The sequence below is a fragment of the Salmo salar genome, chromosome ssa12 (genome assembly GCF_905237065.1).
Source record: "Salmo salar chromosome ssa12, Ssal_v3.1, whole genome shotgun sequence".
In the NCBI taxonomy this organism is placed as follows: domain Eukaryota; kingdom Metazoa; phylum Chordata; class Actinopteri; order Salmoniformes; family Salmonidae; genus Salmo; species Salmo salar.
The window spans coordinates 77,818,373-77,837,383 of record NC_059453.1 but is presented as its reverse complement, the minus strand read 5'-3'; the positions used below and the strand labels follow the sequence as shown (position 1 = coordinate 77,837,383).

Below are 19,011 nucleotides of genomic sequence, written 5' to 3'. Positions count from 1 at the left end.
AAAAGCCAGACAACTCATGAGTTGTGTTGAATAGAATAGTCTAGGTGTTATCTGGGGCTCTCCCTGTATCAAATCAAATTTTATTGGTCACATACACAGATGTTAATGCGAGTGTAGCGAAATGCTTGTGCTTCTAGTTCCGACCGTGCAGTAATATCAAACAAGTAATCTAACAATTTCACACAAGTGTAAAGGAATGAATAAGAATATGTACATATAAATATATGGATGAGGGATGGCAGTGCGGCATAGGCAAAATGCAGTAGATGATATAGAGTACGGTATATACATATTAGATGAGTAATATAGGATATGTAAACATTATACACTGCTCAAAAAAATAAAGGGAACACTAAAATAACACATCCTAGATCTGAATTAATGAAATAATCTTATTAAATACTTTTTTCTTTACATAGTTGAATGTGCTGACAACAAAATCACACAAAAGTAATCAATGGAAATCCAATTTATCAACCCATGGAGGTCTGGATTTGGAGTCACACTCAAAATTAAAGTGGAAAACCACACTACAGGCTGATCCAACTTTGATGTAATGTCCTTAAAACAAGTCAAAATGAGGCTCAGTAGTGTGTGTGACCTCCACGTGCCTGTATGACCTCCCTACAACGCCTGGGCATGCTCCTGATGAGGTGGCGGATGGTCTCCTGAGGGATCTCCTCCCAGACCTGGACTAAAGCATCCGCCAACTCCTGGACAGTCTGTGGTGCAACGTGGCGTTGGTGGATGGAGCGAGACATGATGTCCCAGATGTGCTCAATTGGATTCAGGTCTGTGGAACGGGCGGGCCAGTCCATAGCATCAATGCCTTCCTCTTGCAGGAACTGCTGACACACTCCAGCCACATGAGGTCTAGCATTGTCTTGCATTAGGAGGAACCCAGGGCCAACCGCACCAGCATATGGTCTCACAAGGGGTCTGAGGATCTCATCTCGGTACCTAATGGCAGTCAGGCTACCTCTGGCGAGCACATGGAGGGCTGTGCGGCCCCCCAAAGAAATGCCACCCCACACCATGACTGACCCACCGCCAAACCGGTCATGCTAGAGGATGTTGCAGGCAGCAGAACGTTCTCCACTGCGTCTCCAGACTCTGTCACTGTCACATGTGCTCAGTGTGAACCTGCTTTCATCTGTGAAGAGCACAGGGCGCCAGTGGCGAATTTGCCAATCTTGGTGTTCTCTGGCAAATGCCAAACGTCCTGCACGATGTTGGGCTGTAAGCACAAGCCCCACCTGTGGACGTCGGGCCCTCATACCACCCTCATGGAGTCTGTTTCTGACCATTTGAGCAGACACATGCACATTTGTGGCCTGCTGGAGGTCATTTTGCAGGGCTCTGGCAGTGCTCCTCCTGCTCCTCCTTGCACAAAGGCGGAGGTAGCGGTCCTGCTGCTGGGTTGTTGCCCTCCTACGGCCTCCTCCACGTCTCCTGATGTACTGGCCTGTCTCCTGGTAGCGCCTCCATGCTCTGGACACTACGCTGACAGACACAGCAAACCTTCTTGCCACAGCTCACATTGATGTGCCATCCTTGATGAGCTGCACTACTTGAGCCACTTGTGTGGGTTGTAGACTCCGTCTCATGCTACCACTAGAGTGAAAGCACCGCCAGCATTCAAAAGTGACCAAAACATCAGCCAGGAAGCATAGGAACTGAGAAGTGGTCTGTGGTCACCACCTGCAGAACCACTCCTTTATTGGGGGTGTCTTGCTAATGGCCTATAATTTCCACCTGTTGTCTGCTGACATAATCTAATGTTTTGCTTTCGTTGTAAAGCCTTTTTGAAATCGGACAGTGTGGTTAGATTAACGAGAGTCTTGTCTTTAAAATGGTGTAAAATAGTCATATGTTTGAGAAATTGAAGTAATAGCATTTCTAAGGTATTTGAATAACGCGCCACAGGATTCCACTGGCTGTTACGTAGGTGGGACGATTTCGTCCCACCGACCGTAGAGAGGTTAACCTCTTGACGGTCGCCTAGGATAGGGGGCGCCACAGCGCATTTTGAAAAAAATGCGTGCCCATTTTAAACGGCCTACTACTCAAACTCAGAAGCTAGGATATGCATATAATTATTACTTGTGGATAGAAAACACCCTAACGTTTTTTAAACTGTTTGAATGGTGTCTGTGAGTATAACAGAACTCATATGGCAGTCAAAACCCCGAGACAGATCGAAACAGGAAGTGGAATTCTGAATTGCGGACTCAACTTCATCACGTTGCCTATTAATCACACCGTTATGGTTCATTGAGCACTTCCTATTGCTTCCACTAGATGTCCCCAGTCTTTACAAAGTGATTTGAGTCTCCTACTGTGAAAACTGACAGAATGACACGCTGTGGAACGTGGTCACACGGAGAGGGCCATCACCATTATGACGCCGGCGCCCCTGGCTACCCTCCCCTTTCGAAACGTTTATAAAGACAATGCAATCGTCCCCCTTGAATCTTATTGGAGCTCTGGTTGAAAAAGGCCGTAAAGATTTATGTTATACAACGTTTGACATGTTTGAACGAACCTAAATAAGAAAAAAATGCATTTTGTTGAAAGAATAGTCCCGCGGCCACGGAGCTTTTGGTGCAGCCTTCAGAACGCGCTAACAACAACAAGCTAATGGAACATAAAGGATGAACTTTTTCGCACAAAAATACATTTGTTGTGGACCTGGGAATCCTGGAAGTGCCTAAGGATGAAGATAATCAAAGGTAAGGGATTATTGACAATAGTATACAAGACTAGATTTGATATGTGATTGTTCCAAGATGGCGCTGACCTGTATTGCTAGCCTATTTTCTGAGTATCGCATCCCCTTTTATCGCAAAGTGTGATTACCCAGTAAAGTTATTTTTAAATCTGTCACTACAGGTGCTTTCAAGAGATATTCATCTATAAATCTTAGAATGACAATATTACATTTTAAAAATGTTTTCGAATAGTAATTTAGTAAATTGTAGCGCTGTTTCATCGGATGCATTTGAGGGAAAATAGTTAGTCAACGTTACGCACCGATGTAAAATGCTGTTTTTATATATAAATATGAACTTTATCGAACAAAAGAATGCATGTACTGTGTAACATGATGTCCTAGGTGTGTCATCTGATGAAGATTGTCAAAGGTTAGTGCTGCATTTAGCTGTTTTTTGGTTATTTGTGATGCATGTGGTTGGTCGGAAAATGGCTATGTGGCTACTTTTACGATATACTCCTCTAACATAATCTAATGTTTTGCTTTTGCTGTAAAGCCTTTTTGAAATTGGACAACGTGGTTCGATTCAGGAGAGGTGTATCTATAAAACGATATAATTTGAAAAGGCCGCACACACAGCACAGCTTTTTACATTAGCATGTGACTAGCATGTGACTAGCATTCCCACCGAACACTGCCCGTGAATTTACTAAATTACTCACGATAAACGTTCACAAAAAGCATAACAATTATTTTAAGAATTATAGATACAGAACTTCTCTATGCACTCGATATGTCCGATTTTAAAATAGCTTTTCGGTGAAAGCACATTTTGCAATATTCTCAGTAGATAGCCCGGCATCACAGGGCTAGCTATTTAGACACCCAGCAAGTTTAGCACTCACCAAAGTCAGATTTACTATAAGAAAAATGTTATTACCTTTGCTGTCTTCGTCAGAATGCACTCCACTTCAATAACAAATGTTGGTTTGGTCCAAAATAATCCATCGTTATATCCAAATAGCGGCGTTTTGTTTGTGCGTACAAGACACTATCCGAAAGGGTAAATAAGGGTGACGAGCATGGCGCAATTCGTGACAAAAAAATTCTAAATATTCCATTACCGTACTTCGAAGCATGTCAACCGCTGTTTAAAATCAATTTTTATGCAATTTTTCTCATAAAAAAGCGATAATATTCCGACCGGGAATCTGCGTTTAGGTAAACAGACAAAAGAAAATAAAGCATGGGGTCGACTCGGGCACGCGCCAAAGCCCATAGTACTCTGATCGGCCACTTGCCAAACGCGATAAAGTGTTTCAGCCAGAGGCTGCCTCGATATCGTTCAGCTTTTTCCCGGGCTCTGAGAGCATATGGGAGCCGTAGGAAGTGTCACGTTATAGCAAAGATCCTCAGTCTTCAATAAAAAGAGCCAAGATGAAACACAACTTGTCAGACAGGCCACTTCCTGCATGGAATCTTCTCAGGTTTTGGCCTGCCATATGAGTTCTGTTATACTCACAGACACCATTCAAACAGTTTTATAAACTTTAGGGTGTTTTCTATCCAAGGCCAATAATTATATGCATATTCTAGTTACTGGGCAGGAGTAGTAACCAGATTAAATCGGGTACGTTTTTTATCCGGCCGTGTCAATACTGCCCCCTAGCCCTAACAGGTTAAACAGCTTGGAAAATTCCAGAAAATTACGTCATGGTTTTAGAAGCTTCTGATAGGCTAATTGACATCATTTGAGTCAATTGGAGGTGTACCTGTGGATGTATTTCAAGGCCTACCTTCAAACTCAGTGCCTCTTTGCTTGACATCATGGGAAAATCAAAAGAAATCAGCCAACACCTCAGAAAAAAAATTGTAGACCTCCACATGTCTGGTTCATCCTTGGGAGCAATTTCCAAACTCCTGACTGTACCACGTTCATCTGTACAAACAATAGTACGCAAGTTTAAACACCATGGGACCTCGCAGCCATCATACCGCTCAGGAAGGAGACGCGTTCTGTCTCCTAGAGATGAATGTACTTTGGTGCAAAAGGTGCAAATCAACATCTCAAGTCATCAGTCAGGAAGTTAAAGCTTGGTCGCAAATGGGTCTTCCAAATGGACAATGACCCCAAGAATACTTCCAAAGTTGTGACAAAAAGGCTTAAGGACAACAAAGTCAAGGTATTGGAGTGTCCATCACAAAGCCCTGACCTCAATCCCAAAGAAAATTTGTGGGCAGAACTGAAAAAGCTTGTGCGCGCAAGGAGGCCTTCAAACCTGTGTCAGGGGTGTGTGTACCGGTGGCGAAGTCAGGTGCAGGAGAGCAGAGAGTTGTGAACAGGCGCACACTTTATTCAGACTGGAGTGAACAAACAGACGGACGCAAACTGCTTCAAAACCTCCAGCAAAAAAGGCAAAGTGCAAAGCGCAAAAAAACACTCACCAAAGCTAATGTACCAAATAAACATACAACGTGCACAAACACAGAACATGGAAACATAGCCTGGCGCGTCACAATAACCACATAACAACAAACAATTTCACACAAAGACATGGAGGTGAACAGAGGAATAAATACATGCAGTGTGATTAGGGAATGAAAACCAGGTGTGCGGGGAACAAGACAAAACAAATGGAACAATGAAAAATGGAGCGGCGATGGCTAGAAAGCTGAACGCCGCCCGAACGCCGCCCGAACAAGGAGAGGGGCCGACTTCGGCGGAAGTTGTGACAACCTGACTCAGTTACTCCAGCTCTGTCAGGAGGAATGGGCCAAAATTCACCCAACTTATTGTGGGAAGCTTGTGGAAGGCTACCCGAAACGTTTGACCCAAGTTAAACAATTTAACCTGTCTGGGCTAGGGGGCAGTATTTTCTATCGAAGCTACAGTGTCTGTGGGGTGACGTTGCACTTCCTGAGGCTTCCATTGGCTGTCTAAAGCCTTCAGAAAGAGGTTTGAGCCTTCTCCTGTCACTGGGCAGATAATAGGAGCTCAGTTACTGAGTGGTCTGCCTGGCAACAAAGGGATTGGATATGCGCGGTCACGCGAGCACGCCGTTCCTTCTTTTTCTTCTTGAATGAATATGCTATTGTCGGTTGGAATATTATCGCAATTTTACGTTAAAAATACCATAAAGATTGATTTTAAACAGCGTTTGACATGCTTCTAAGTACGGTAATGGAACATTTTGACTTTTCGTCTCTCGTTCCGCGCTCGCGCGTAATGCTTTTGGATAAGTGATCTGTACGCACGAACAAAACTGAGGTATTTGTACATAAATATGGATTATTTTTAACAAAAACAACATTTCTTGTGGAAGTAGCAGTCCTGGGAGTGAATTCTGATTAAGATCAGCAAAGGTAAGAGAATATTTCTAATACTAATTCTGAGTTTAGGTTGCTACTATTTCATAGTTGATGTCTGAATAGCTCACCGTGATGGCTGAGCTATGTACTCAGATTATTGAAAAATGTGCTTTCTCCGTAAAGCTATTTTAAAATCTGACACAGCGGTTGCATCCAGGGGTAGTCTATCTATAATTCTTTAAAGAATTGTTATATATTTTGTCAACGTTTATGATGAGTATTTTTGTAAATTGATGTGCACATTCACCGAACGTTTTGGTGCGAATACATTTTCTGAATATCACGCGCCAATGTAAAATGCTGTTTTTGGATATAAATATGAACTTGATTGAACAAAACATACATGTATTGTGTAACATAATGTCCTAGGAGTGTCATCTGATGAAGATCGTCAAAGGTTAGTGCATAATTTAGCTGTGTTTTGGGTTTTATTGACACATGTCCTTGCTTGGAAAATGGCTGTGTGATTATTTTTGTCTATGTACTCTCTGAACATAATCTAATGTTTTGCTTTAGCTGTAAAGCCTTTTTGAAATCAGACAATGTGGTTACATCAAGGAGAAGTGTATCTTTAAAATGGTGTAAAATAGTTGTATGTTTGAGAAAGTTGAATTATGACATTTTGTTGTTTTTGAATTTTCCGCCCTGATATTTCACTGGCTGTGGCTCTGACGCTAGTGTCCCACATAGCCCATTGAAGTTAAAGGCAATGCTACCAAATACTAATTGAGTGTATGTAAACGTCTGACCCACTGGGTATTTGATGAAAGAAATAAAATATGAAATAAATAATTCTCTCTACTATTATTCTGACATTTCACAGTCTTAAAATAAAGTGTTGATCCTATCTGTCCTAAGACAGGGAATTTTAACAAGGATTAAATTCAGGAATTCCATTTGAAAGGAAACAAGCAAACATTAATATCAGGTGTGGCCAATTAGTGGGCACGGCCAACACACCTGAAGACACTTAACAAGACAGAGGATAGAGAGAGTTTTTTTCATGCTCAGAATGGAATGTATATGTTTATAGGATCGGTGTCCCCCCGCGGGACGGTTGAGCTAACGTGCGCTAATGTGATTAGCATGAGGTTGTAAGTAACAAGAGAATTTCCCAGGACATAAGCATATTTGATATGGGCAGAAAGCTTAAATTCTTGTTAATCTAACTGCACTGTCAAAATTACAGTAAATATTACAGTAAAAGAATACCATGCTATTGTTTGAGGAGAGTGCACAGTTATGAACTTGAAAATGTATTAATAAACCAATTAGGCACATTTGTGCAGACTTGATATGACATTTTGAACAGAAATGCAATGGTTCATTGGATCAGTGCAAAACTCTGCACATACACTTCTTCCATCTAGTGGCCAAAATATAAATTGCGCCTAAACTGGAATAATACATTATGCCCTTTCTCTTGCATTTCAAATATGATGACAAAATGTAATAATAATAAAAATGCATGTTTTTTCTATGTATTATCTTTTACCAGATCTAATGTGTTATATTCTCCTACATTCATTTCACATTTGCACAAACTTCAAAGTGTTTCCTTTCAAATGGTATCAAGAATATGCATATCCTTGCTTCAGGTCCTGAGCTACAGGCAGTTAGATTTGGGTATGTCATTTTAGGTGAAAATTGAAAAAAAGGGTACGATCCTTCAGAGGTTCTTTGAACATTAGTAATGTTTTCTTGTGGTTTTATGGAAAGTGTTCTGAATGTTTTGAGAACAGGACTTTAAATAGGACCATGAAGAAACCTGCAAAAAACGTTATGCTGAAGTATTGAAATTCCCCCTGAAGAATCATTCCCAAAACGTTGTCGGTAGGTTGTATGCAAAATAACCATAGGACAACCACTCTCTCACCAAGCTCTAAGAAACATATGGTTCTCAGAACATTATACGCTAGCTGGGCTGTGTTTGGACACAACATGTTAGAATCTCTTTTTCTTATTGGCAATTATCATCACAGGCACTCCAACGGGCTCTCTCTGTCGTGCCAAATAAAAGACTGGAATTATTGCTTCAATTGTGGAGTTCCAATAAACATACCTCTCACAACCAACAGTCAGAATCAAGGTTGTTTTGAAACTAAGCTGTGCATGGCCGGATTTCAATGGTCGGCGTTAGTGGATTTTCCTGGACACTAGTATGCAATTACATTAGACACACTTGTGGAAGAGATCTGAAATGACAGGATTAATTGCAGTTACAGGATTAATTGCTGTTATGTTTGTCAATATGTCTCTTTTGATGTTTCATGTCAATCAGTACTGCATTATTAGCCTCAAAGTTACCATTGCAGTTACAGGATGAAGTCCAGCCTGTACATACAATGTGTCCTGTTATGTTTATGTCAATGTCTCCATTGATGCTTTATGTCTATCAGTGCTTCTTTAGTTATCGTCAAAGTTACTGTTGCATTTACAGGATTTATACAATGCTAATATGTTTGTTTTGTTTTTGTTTTGTTGTTTGTTTGCAGCTGCGGGCCCATGCTGTGGACATGAATGGGAACAAGGTGGAAAGCCCCATAGACCTATACATCTACGTCATCGACATGAATGACAACCGGCCAGAGTTCCAGAACCAGGTCTACAATGGCTCTGTGGCTGAAGGCTCAAAGCCAGGTACGTAAACTAGGACAGTAAATAGTGTCTTTTTTCTTCAAGTATTTCAAGTATATGAACGGAGGCATGATGATTCTAAAGGTAGAAAGAAGACCATGTCATGGTTGGAAGAACACTTGTTTTACCAGTCAGAGATGAAGGCCAGATGTTTATCTACATTGTGTTCAGACACCAGATGTTTATCTACATTGTGTTCAGACACCAGATGTTTATCTACATTGTGTTCAGACACCAGATGTTTATCTACATTGTGTTCAGACACCAGATGTTTATCTACATTGTGTTCAGACAATCTTCTACTGCCAAGTTTAATGTCAGGAGAATTTATAAACAACACAGGTGAGAGACCGAGAGAGAGAAAGAAAGAGTACACACACACGCAACACACACATTGCAATAGTCTCTCCTCAGTGGAGCGTGGGTCTAATTAGCGAGGAGAACCAAACGTATTAAAGATGTCTGTATTTTCAACTGACTGCTACTTTCTTGTAAAAACAAAGACAGAGTATGTTGGGGTTACAACACTGTCAATTTGTATAAAAAAATGTAGGTCACAACTAATTAGCTTATTATTATGAAAGTGTCTCTCTCGCTCTCTCTTTATATATATATATATATATATATATATATATATATATATATACACATATTCTTCATTTCTATTGTAAAAGACCAAGTCCATAATATGTCAAGAACAGCTCAAATAAGCAAAGATAAACAACATTACTTTTAGACATGAAGGTCACTCAATCCAGAAAATGTCAAGAACTTTGAAAGTTTCTTCAAGTGCAGTCGCAAAACCATCAAGCGCTATGATGAAACTCGCTCTCATGAGGACCGCCACAGGAAAGGAAGACCCAGAGTTACCTCTGCTGTAGAGGATACATTCATTAGAGTTAACTGCACCTCAGATTGTAGCCCAAATAAATGCTTCACAATGTTCAAGTAACAGACACATCTCAACATCAACTGTTCAGCGGAGACTGCGTGAATCAGGCATTCATGGTCGAATTGCTGCAAAGAAACCACTACTAAAGGACACCAATAAGAAGAAGAGACTTGCTTGGGCCAAGAAACATGAGTAATGGACATTAGACTGGTGGAAATCTGTCCTTTGTTCTGATGAGTCCAAATTTTAGATGTTTGGTTCGACCCGCCGTGTCTTTGTGAGACGCAGAGTAAGTGAACGGATGATCTCCGCATGGAGGAGAAGGTGTGATGGTGTTGGGCTGCTTTGCTGGTGACACTGTCTGTGATTTATTTAGAATTCAAGACACACTTAACCAGCATGACTACCACAGCATTCTACAGCAATACGCCATCCAATCTGGTTTGCGCTTAGTGAGACATTTGTTTTTCAACAGGACAATGACCTAAAACACACCTCCAGGTTGTGTAAGGGTTATTTGACCAAGAACGAGAGTTATGGAGTTATGCATCAGAGGACCTGGCCTCCACAATCACCTGACCTCAACCCAATTGAGATGGTTTGGGATGAGTTGGACCGCAGAGTGATGGGAAAGCAGCCAACGAGTGCTCAGCATATGTGGGAACTCCCTCAAGACTTTTGGAAAAGTATTCCAGATGAAGCTGGTTGAGAGAATGCTAAAAGTGTGCAAAGCTGTCAAGGCAAAGGGTGTCTATTTTGAAGAATCTCACATATAAAATATATTTTTCTTTGCTTAACACTTCTTTGGTTACTAAATGATTCCATATGTGTTATTTCATAGTTGATGTCTTCGCTATTATTCTACAATGTAAAAAAAATAGTACAAATAAATATATATATGAATGAGTAGGTGGGTCCAAACTTTTGACTGGTACTGTATTAGTCTGTTTTGTAGAATACAAACACAATGTCCCTGTCACGAACGTTTGTAGGAGGAGACCAAGGCACAGCGTGTGTATCGTTCCACATCTTTATTATATAGTGAAACTTAGCCAAACAAACAATAATCTATAAACAAACCGTGACGACAGAGGTGCAACATGCACTAACTCAAAATAATCTCCCACAAACACAGGTGGGGAAAAACAACTACTTAAATATGATCCCCAATTAGAGACAACGATGACCAGCTGCCTCTAATTGGGAATCATACAAAAACCCCAACATAGAAAAAAGAAACTAGAACACAACATAGAAAAAAGAAACTAGATAACCCCCCCAGTCACGCCCTGACCTACTCTACCATAGAAAATAAGAGCACTCTATGGTCAGGACATGACAGTCCCTCTATTGTATGCTGGAGTTAACACTGACAAGTATTTTTACATAGACCAGAGAGCTTTTCTCTCTCCCTTTATCTATTTCCTTCTTGCATGCAAGGATTCGTTTTAAGTTAGAGATTCATGCCGCTGAGTTATGGTTGCCTAATTGGCTAAATAAGAAAATTAGATTTGGGACGTTTTTCATAACTGGTGTATGTTCTGTGGGATGGTTATACTTTTCTGGAACATTTAAAACATAAAGAAGTTCAGCACTATTTTATCCAACTAATCACTTAAACTTTAAGCTGCTCTCTTTAGGCTGGTAATGAGAATGGTCCTTCCGTAAGTCTTTTGGTTCCATCAGACAGAATGTTTTTCTAACTGCTTAGAGCAAAGGGGATGGGATGTGTTCAGCTCTAAAAGAGACATGTCTATAAGACTAGAAGACTCTAATATCAAAATGCCTCTGAAGCATTACAGCTGATCCTCCATCTACTATGGCTGCGATATAAAACCATTAAAAGAGCCAGATCTGCGGGGAGTTTCCCTTATCGCTGTCGCCAGATGCAACATTGTGTGTCAAATCAATCCATCAGTGAAACTGGGTTTAAATGGCAAGCTTGCCACCACAGACGTACACCCATCGGGAGACACAGATGCAAGCATGTCATTGGATTTGATCAGTCTTACATGTAAGTAATCAGGCAATTACACTACATAATTAGTAATCCAATTAGAACTAATCCAATTGTGATTTAGACAGGGGAAAATGATCAGTGGTGTGTATTCGGTGTGTATTCATTCATGTGTCATCACCAGGGTGTTCTACGAGTTTGCTGGGCACTTACCGCATGAGCTCTACAAGTTATTGGATGGTTATTGTAAATTGATAAGTTACACTGACATTGGTGAACCCTTGTCTATGGGGGGAAAAAACTCAACACCACCACCACTTTCTCCTCATGCATAGGAGATCAGAAACATTTGGTGGAAAAACACCAAAATGCTATAGTCGGTGATGAAAAAAGATTTCTCAATCTTGTTGAAACTTGAGACACTCTGAAATGAGCAGAGGTGTAAAGTATTTAAGTAAAAATACTTGAAAGTACTACTTAAGTAGTTTTTTTGGGGTATCTGTACTTTACTTTACTATTGATATTTTTGACTACTTTTACTTCACTACATTCCTAAAGAAAATGATGTACTTTTTGCTCCATACATTTCACCTGCCACCCAAAAGTACTCATTACATTTTGGCAGGACAGGAAAATTGTGTAATTCATACACTTATCAAGAGAACATCCCTGGTCATCCCTACAGCCTCTGATCTGGCGAACTCACTAAACACATGCTTCGTTTGTAAATTATGTCTTGACTGTTGGAGTGTGCCATTGGCTTTCCGTAAACTTAAAAAACAAGAAAATTATTCCGCCTGGTTTGCTTTATATAAAGCAGGCGCTCTTTAACTTTTTCAGCCTGGGACCAAATTAGAAATTCTGTGTTTTCCTGGGACCCAAGCTTAAGAGAATATGCAACAATACATAAATATCGGTACATTTCATTGCGCTTATGTCTAAAACAAATGCAATATAGTCAAAAGCAAATAATAATGACATTAAATATCCATATAAATATCTATTCATGTTTATTTTCCCCCATTAAAAACACTCTTACATATCTGTCTAGGTTGGAACTGTTGTTGTTAAAATACATATTTTTTATTCTGAACTGGAATAAACTGATTGATCAGATCACACAGATGTAGACCAGAAAACACATTCATACACACAGTCCTAATGAGAGGTGTGTGGCTGGTTGAAGTTATCAACAAGCATGTCTATTCTGGGCTCCGTTTTTGACAGTGCAACACAGGTCAGGCTCAGCATCGACACTGTTTCTGTACTTGAGAACCCTGGCTTGCATAGGTATGTGGTGCCAAATTGGACCAGAACATCTACTGCTTTCTCAGCCAGGCAGGAGAACTCTTCCTGCTGTAGATGAGTAACCCAGAACTGTGTGAGTGTGTTTGCCTCAAAAAGCATCTTGCTTCAATCAGTTTATTCCAGTTAAGAATAACAATTGTTTCCTGAAGCATTCTGCCCTGTTCTGAAAGAACTCTCTCGGTTTACCATCATGCTGTGGATGTTTAGTCAGGACGTGTTGTTTTAATAATTTCTTCGTTTTGAGAGACTCATTACTATGCACTTCTCCGCATAAAACACATTGTGGGTGCTCCTCTTTATAAGTTTGTATGAAAGAGAGAGAAACTAATCGCTGTATATGCGTTTCATGACAATTGAGTTTAGTCAGACCTTGTGGCTAGCATGAGTCCATTTGATGACAGCGGTGAGTGATGACGAGTAGAAATGACAAGTCAATGGCTGACAGAGCATCATCTGCTGCTGAACGTTGTGCTGCATCGTGTCTGTCGCGGAGTGATCTTCAAGAAAACTGCATAAAAATGATACGGTAAACCGCAAAGCACATGGGCATCTCCCTCTCACACTCGCATAGCTGAACTGAGCAGAGACCGTTGCTAAACAGAGAGCACACTGAACAAAGAGCGCAGATGAACTTGGTCAAATCAATTCCAGTAATTAATTAAATAATTATACATTTACTCTGACACGTCGCAACCCACCACTAACAGTCCGCGACGACCCATACTTTAAGAAAGGCTGGTTAAGGAATTTGAAAATATTTATACATTTAGCAATTACATTGCATTGCTACTTCAGTATATTTAAAACAAAATACTTTTAGACTTTTACTCAAGTAGTATTTTACTGGGTGACTTTCACTTTTACATGAGTCATTTTCTATTAAAGTATCTTTACTTTTACTCAAGTATGACAATTGGGTACTTTTTCCACCACTGGTAATGCTGTGTGCTTTCTCACACTCAATTTGTAATCTGAGGGAGGCCTCTTTCTGTCCTAAAGAGTTTGCTAACAGTCGGAGAAAGACTTAAGAGAGTTTCCACTGCCTCTTGGCCTGGGGGGCTAATTAGGCCTCAGCATCTGTACACAGGAGTGGAGAGATGGAGGAACGCAGGGATGTTTCAGGCAGTGTAATGGACCCAGAGTGTGTGACCGACTGCTGTTCTGCGCTGAGTGCAGGAGAGCACATTTGCCTGGCTGATTGTTCACAGAGGAGCCACTCTGTTACAGTTAAGACCAAATAGATTGAGTCTCAGAGCTGGGAGTGCATTTAGCAGGAAGGGTCACCCAGAGATGCTGATGGAAAGTAGCTTCAGACATCAGTGAGTGCTCTGGTTGGTTACAAATTCTGAAGTTTTATATTCACACACACACCCGGCATGGATATCGTAAACATGTTTTGTTCCTTAGGGACTTTATTTACACCAGAGATATAAAATAGATTTCTTCTCCCTCAAGTCTGTACTGTACTGTACTCTAATATTCCCTCAGCATGGAACGTTGTGAAGAGACATTGCAGTTGGGCAGTTAAAATTTTCTGACTGCCCATGCATTGAGGTGTGAATGCGGTCAGATTTGGAGGTAATTTTCTGATAGCTGGTTTTTATTGGCCCCTCCCGGGCTTGCCAGGGTTGTGTATGATGGTGGGTGGAGCTGCAATGTGGTCTGGTAACAGCCCTGGGAGGGCCAGCAGTGCCATTAGAGCCAGCTCTGTGTGACCACGATGCTTTGTGTCCCCTTTTATCACTCTGTGACTGCCAAATCCCTCTCACATCTCCTCCTCTGCCTTATACCTCTTCTCCTGCCCTGCCCTTCCCCACTCACTCATTCACTTACTACTGCCTCCCCAAATCACTACTGCCTCCCCAAATCACCAACTCACTACTTTCCTGGCCCCTCTAAATGCATGGTATTATCTTCCTCTTAGACTCCTTTTCTTGTCTTTTCCCTTCTTTTTCCTTTGCCAACCCATTTTAGTGTCATTTCTGGCCTGCCCTCTGTATTCTCTGTCCCTTTCCCTTTCCATCACTGGCAATTTCTTGCCATGGTATCTTTCTGCATCTGTGCTGGTGTCCATCTTTCTCTCACGCTGCCCCCTTTTCTGTCCTCCACTCTCTCTCTCTCTCTCTCTCTCTCTCTCTCTCTCTCTCTCTCGCTCTCTCTCTCTCCTTCTGTAATTGGAAGGTAGGTGTTAACCTCAAGCTCAGTAATGTTTAGGAAGATGATGGAGCCCAACAGTGGTCTCAACTCCCTCGCTCTCTCTCCCATGTGACCAACTGGCCAACATGCCTTCCCTGCCTGCCTTCCACCAGTGAAATTTTCAGTCCCAGCGGTTTTGGCAGTAAAGCAATTAGGATTTGGAATTAGTTTTCAAATTAAAGAGGAATTAAACGGGCTAAGAGGTTAACCCTTTCAGGCATGGCCACATTCTTAGACAAAGAGCACTCTTTAAGCTTATTAAGGAATCCCTCTTATTGAAATTAAAGATGTCAGAGTTTATGTACGATTCTCTACATCACTTATTTTTTCCTCCTTCGGACTGAAAGGTTGTTCAAATATTGATGTTCTCCTCTCTGGAATAAGGGTAATTGTTTTTCTTCTCGCTCCTTCCTTGGTTCTCTCTCTCCCTCTCTCTCTGTTTTTTTTGTCTCTGTTTTTTTCTCTCCTTGGGAAAAGTGACAAATCCTGCTTTGAAAATTAATGAAGTTTGAAATAGAATTCTCAGCTACAATTATCCCGTCGATGCTGGCTGTAACGGGAATGATGGTGCTATCTCTGCCCAATTATGAGAGCCAACAGAACAAACACCTGTAGCTGTGAGAACCCATCATGTGTCTCTTCACCTTCCTGTCTAAAATTCAACATATTTACACTACTTAATCCTATCTAATACTGTCCCTGTGCCTAGTTCTGCAGCTGATCTACAGCAAAAGTGACCTTGGATTAGCTCCAATGGTTATTGTTTCTCTTTCTTTTATCTCTCTATCCCTCTTTGCTTATCTCTTTCTCTCTTCCTGCACTTCTCCCAGTCTCTGTCTATGCATCCCTATATCTCTCTGTATATGCTTATATGCTCATATGCTCTTCTCCTCTTCATCTCTCCCCCTGTCTCTCCTCTTTGTTTCTACCTCCATATACAGTATAACAACCCTAGTGTGTGTGTGCTCCTGCGTCTCTCTGCCTCTCTATCCCCCTAAGCTGACAGGAGCCTATTGCTCCTCCTGGTGCAGCAGCAGCTTCAGCAGCAGTAGCAGCCTTTAAATGGCTGCCTGATGGAGAGTGACATTTTCCCTGAGCTGGGGAGAGGAACGAGGTGATCTCTCCCTTTTCCTGCACAGAGTGCTCCTAATTGCCTGGTCACATTTGTGAGCCTGGCTGACAAGCTCTTACAAATCAATAATTCTGCTCGGGGAGATTGGGACACAGCCCTTTCACCCCTCCACGCACACACACACACACACACACACACACACACACACACACACACACACACACACACACACACACACACACACACACACGAACACCACCCCCACCTTCAGCCTTAAATGGCTTTGTTTTTACCCATGATTCCAAGACAAATAGCGAGAGCGCATTGGAGCATTAAGGGCAGCCGTGCCGCTGAAGGCTGAAGTAATGGATGGTGGAAATGGCGGAAGAGCCAGTGCTGCTCATTACTAAATGGACTCTATAGGAAGGAACTTCAACCTGCCTGCCAGACAGCCTACTATATACAGGGATGGGATGAGTTTGTATTGTCTACTTATTTTCCCCCAGGAGCCCCTGATCGGAAAGTTTCCCTTCACTGAGGACATAGATGCAGGGAATGGGCTTAAAATTAAATTTGGTTTGAAGTGTGTGTGTGTGTGTGTGTTTGTGTATTGTATTTTCAGGTTGTGTGTGCACCCATACCTTACAAAAAATACATTTAAAATATATATTTTTATAAATTCTTTAGGAAATGTGTAATGTGTTGTATTTCAAATATATATATATATATACACTGCTCAAAAAAATAAAGGGAACACTTAAACAACACAATGTAACTCCAAGTCAATCACACTTCTGTGAAATCAAACTGTTCACTTAGGAAGCAACACTGATTGACAATAAATTTCACATGCTGTTGTGCAAATGGAATAGACAACAGGTGGAAATTATAGGCCATTAGCAAGACACCCCCAATAAAGGAGTGGTTCTGCAGGTGGTGACCACAGACCACTTCTCAGTTCCTATGCTTCCTGGCTGATGTTTTGGTCACTTTTGAATGCTGGCGGTGCTTTCACTCTAGTGGTAGCATGAGACGGAGTCTACAACCCACACAAGTGGCTCAAGTAGTGCAGCTCATCAAGGATGGCACATCAATGTGAGCTGTGGCAAGAAGGTTTGCTGTGTCTGTCAGCGTAGTGTCCAGAGCATGGAGGCGCTACCAGGAGACAGGCCAGTACATCAGGAGACGTGGAGGAGGCCGTAGGAGGGCAACAACCCAGCAGCAGGACCGCTACCTCCGCCTTTGTGCAAGGAGGAGCAGGAGGAGCACTGCCAGAGCCCTGCAAAATGACCTCCAGCAGGCCACAAATGTGCATGTGTCTGCTCAAATGGTCAGAAACAGACTCCATGAGGGTGGTATGAGGGCCCGACGTCCACAGGTGGGGCTTGTGCTTACAGCCCAACATCGTGCAGGACGTTTGGCATTTGCCAGAGAACACCAAGATTGGCAAATTCGCCACTGGCGCCCTGTGCTCTTCACAGATGAAAGCAGGTTCACACTCAGCACATGTGACAGTGACAGAGTCTGGAGACGCAGTGGAGAACGTTCTGCTGCCTGCAACAACCTCTAGCATGACCGGTTTGGCGGTGGGTCAGTCATGGTGTGGGGTGGCATTTCTTTGGGGGGCCGCACAGCCCTCCATGTGCTCGCCAGAGGTAGCCTGACTGCCATTAGGTACCGAGATGAGATCCTCAGACCCCTTGTGAGACCATATGCTGGTGCGGTTGGCCCTGGGTTCCTCCTAATGCAAGACAATGCTAGACCTCATGTGGCTGGAGTGTGTCAGCAGTTCCTGCAAGAGGAAGGCATTGATGCTATGGACTGGCCCGCCCGTTCCCCAGACCTGAATCCAATTGAGCACATCTGGGACATCATGTCTCGCTCCATCCACCAACGCCACGTTGCACCACAGACTGTCCAGGAGTTGGCGGATGCTTTAGTCCAGGTCTGGGAGGAGATCCCTCAGGAGACCATCCGCCACCTCATCAGGAGCATGCCCAGGCATTGTAGGGAGGTCATACAGGCACGTGGAGGCCACACACACTACTGAGCCTCATTTTGACTTGTTTTAAGGACATTACATCAAAGTTGGATCAGCCTGTAGTGTGGTTTTCCACTTTAATTTTGAGTGTGACTCCAAATTCAGACCTCCATGGGTTGATAAATTGGATTTACATTGATTATTTTTGTGTGATTTTGTTGTCAGCACATTCAACTATGTAAAGAAAAAAGTATTTAATAAGATTATTTCATTCATTCAGATCTAGGATGTGTTATTTTAGTGTTCCCTTTATTTTTTTGAGCAGTGTATATATAGCAGTGTATATATATATATATTACAGAATGTTTTTAGAATGTATGTAAAATGTATATCTTAATATATGTTAAATACATCGGAATACATCAAAATGCATTCTAAAATACATACATACATTAAACAATGTATTTTAGAATATATTTATTGATATGTTTTGTTAAATATATTTTGTAATGTATTTGGAAATGCCTTGTAAAATATATTACCTTTGATTGTACTTGTAAGAAATATGTGTTTACATTAAAATGTATGGCAAATATGAAACATTATACTCAATTGGTGACTGTCTTAACAATTGAGCTCTTTATTGTCACCTGCACTTGCATCCGGAAAGTATTCAGACCCCTTGACCTTATTCTAAAATGATGAAGACATTTTTTTTAATCAAATCTACTCACACTACCCCATAACGACAAAGCGAAAACAGGTTTTTAGAATTTTCTGCAAAGGTATTAAAAATTAAAAACAGAAATACCATATTTACATTAGTATTCAGACCCTTTGCTATTAGACTCAAAATTGAGCTGATTGGAGTCCACCTGGGGTAAAT

The 19,011-nt window shown here is 41.5% G+C and overlaps 1 protein-coding gene across 2 annotated transcripts in view; it reads left to right on the top strand.

The window, feature by feature from the left end:
• LOC106565798 (cadherin-4-like) overlaps positions 1-19,011 on the top strand; it is a 378,562-nt gene that overhangs the window by 334,024 nt on the left and 25,527 nt on the right. For both annotated transcript variants that reach the window (XM_014133344.2, XM_014133343.2), the window contains exon 7: positions 8,578-8,722. In XM_014133344.2, coding sequence (XP_013988819.2) covers positions 8,578-8,722 — 145 coding nt within the window. The remainder of the gene's footprint in view (positions 1-8,577; positions 8,723-19,011) is intronic.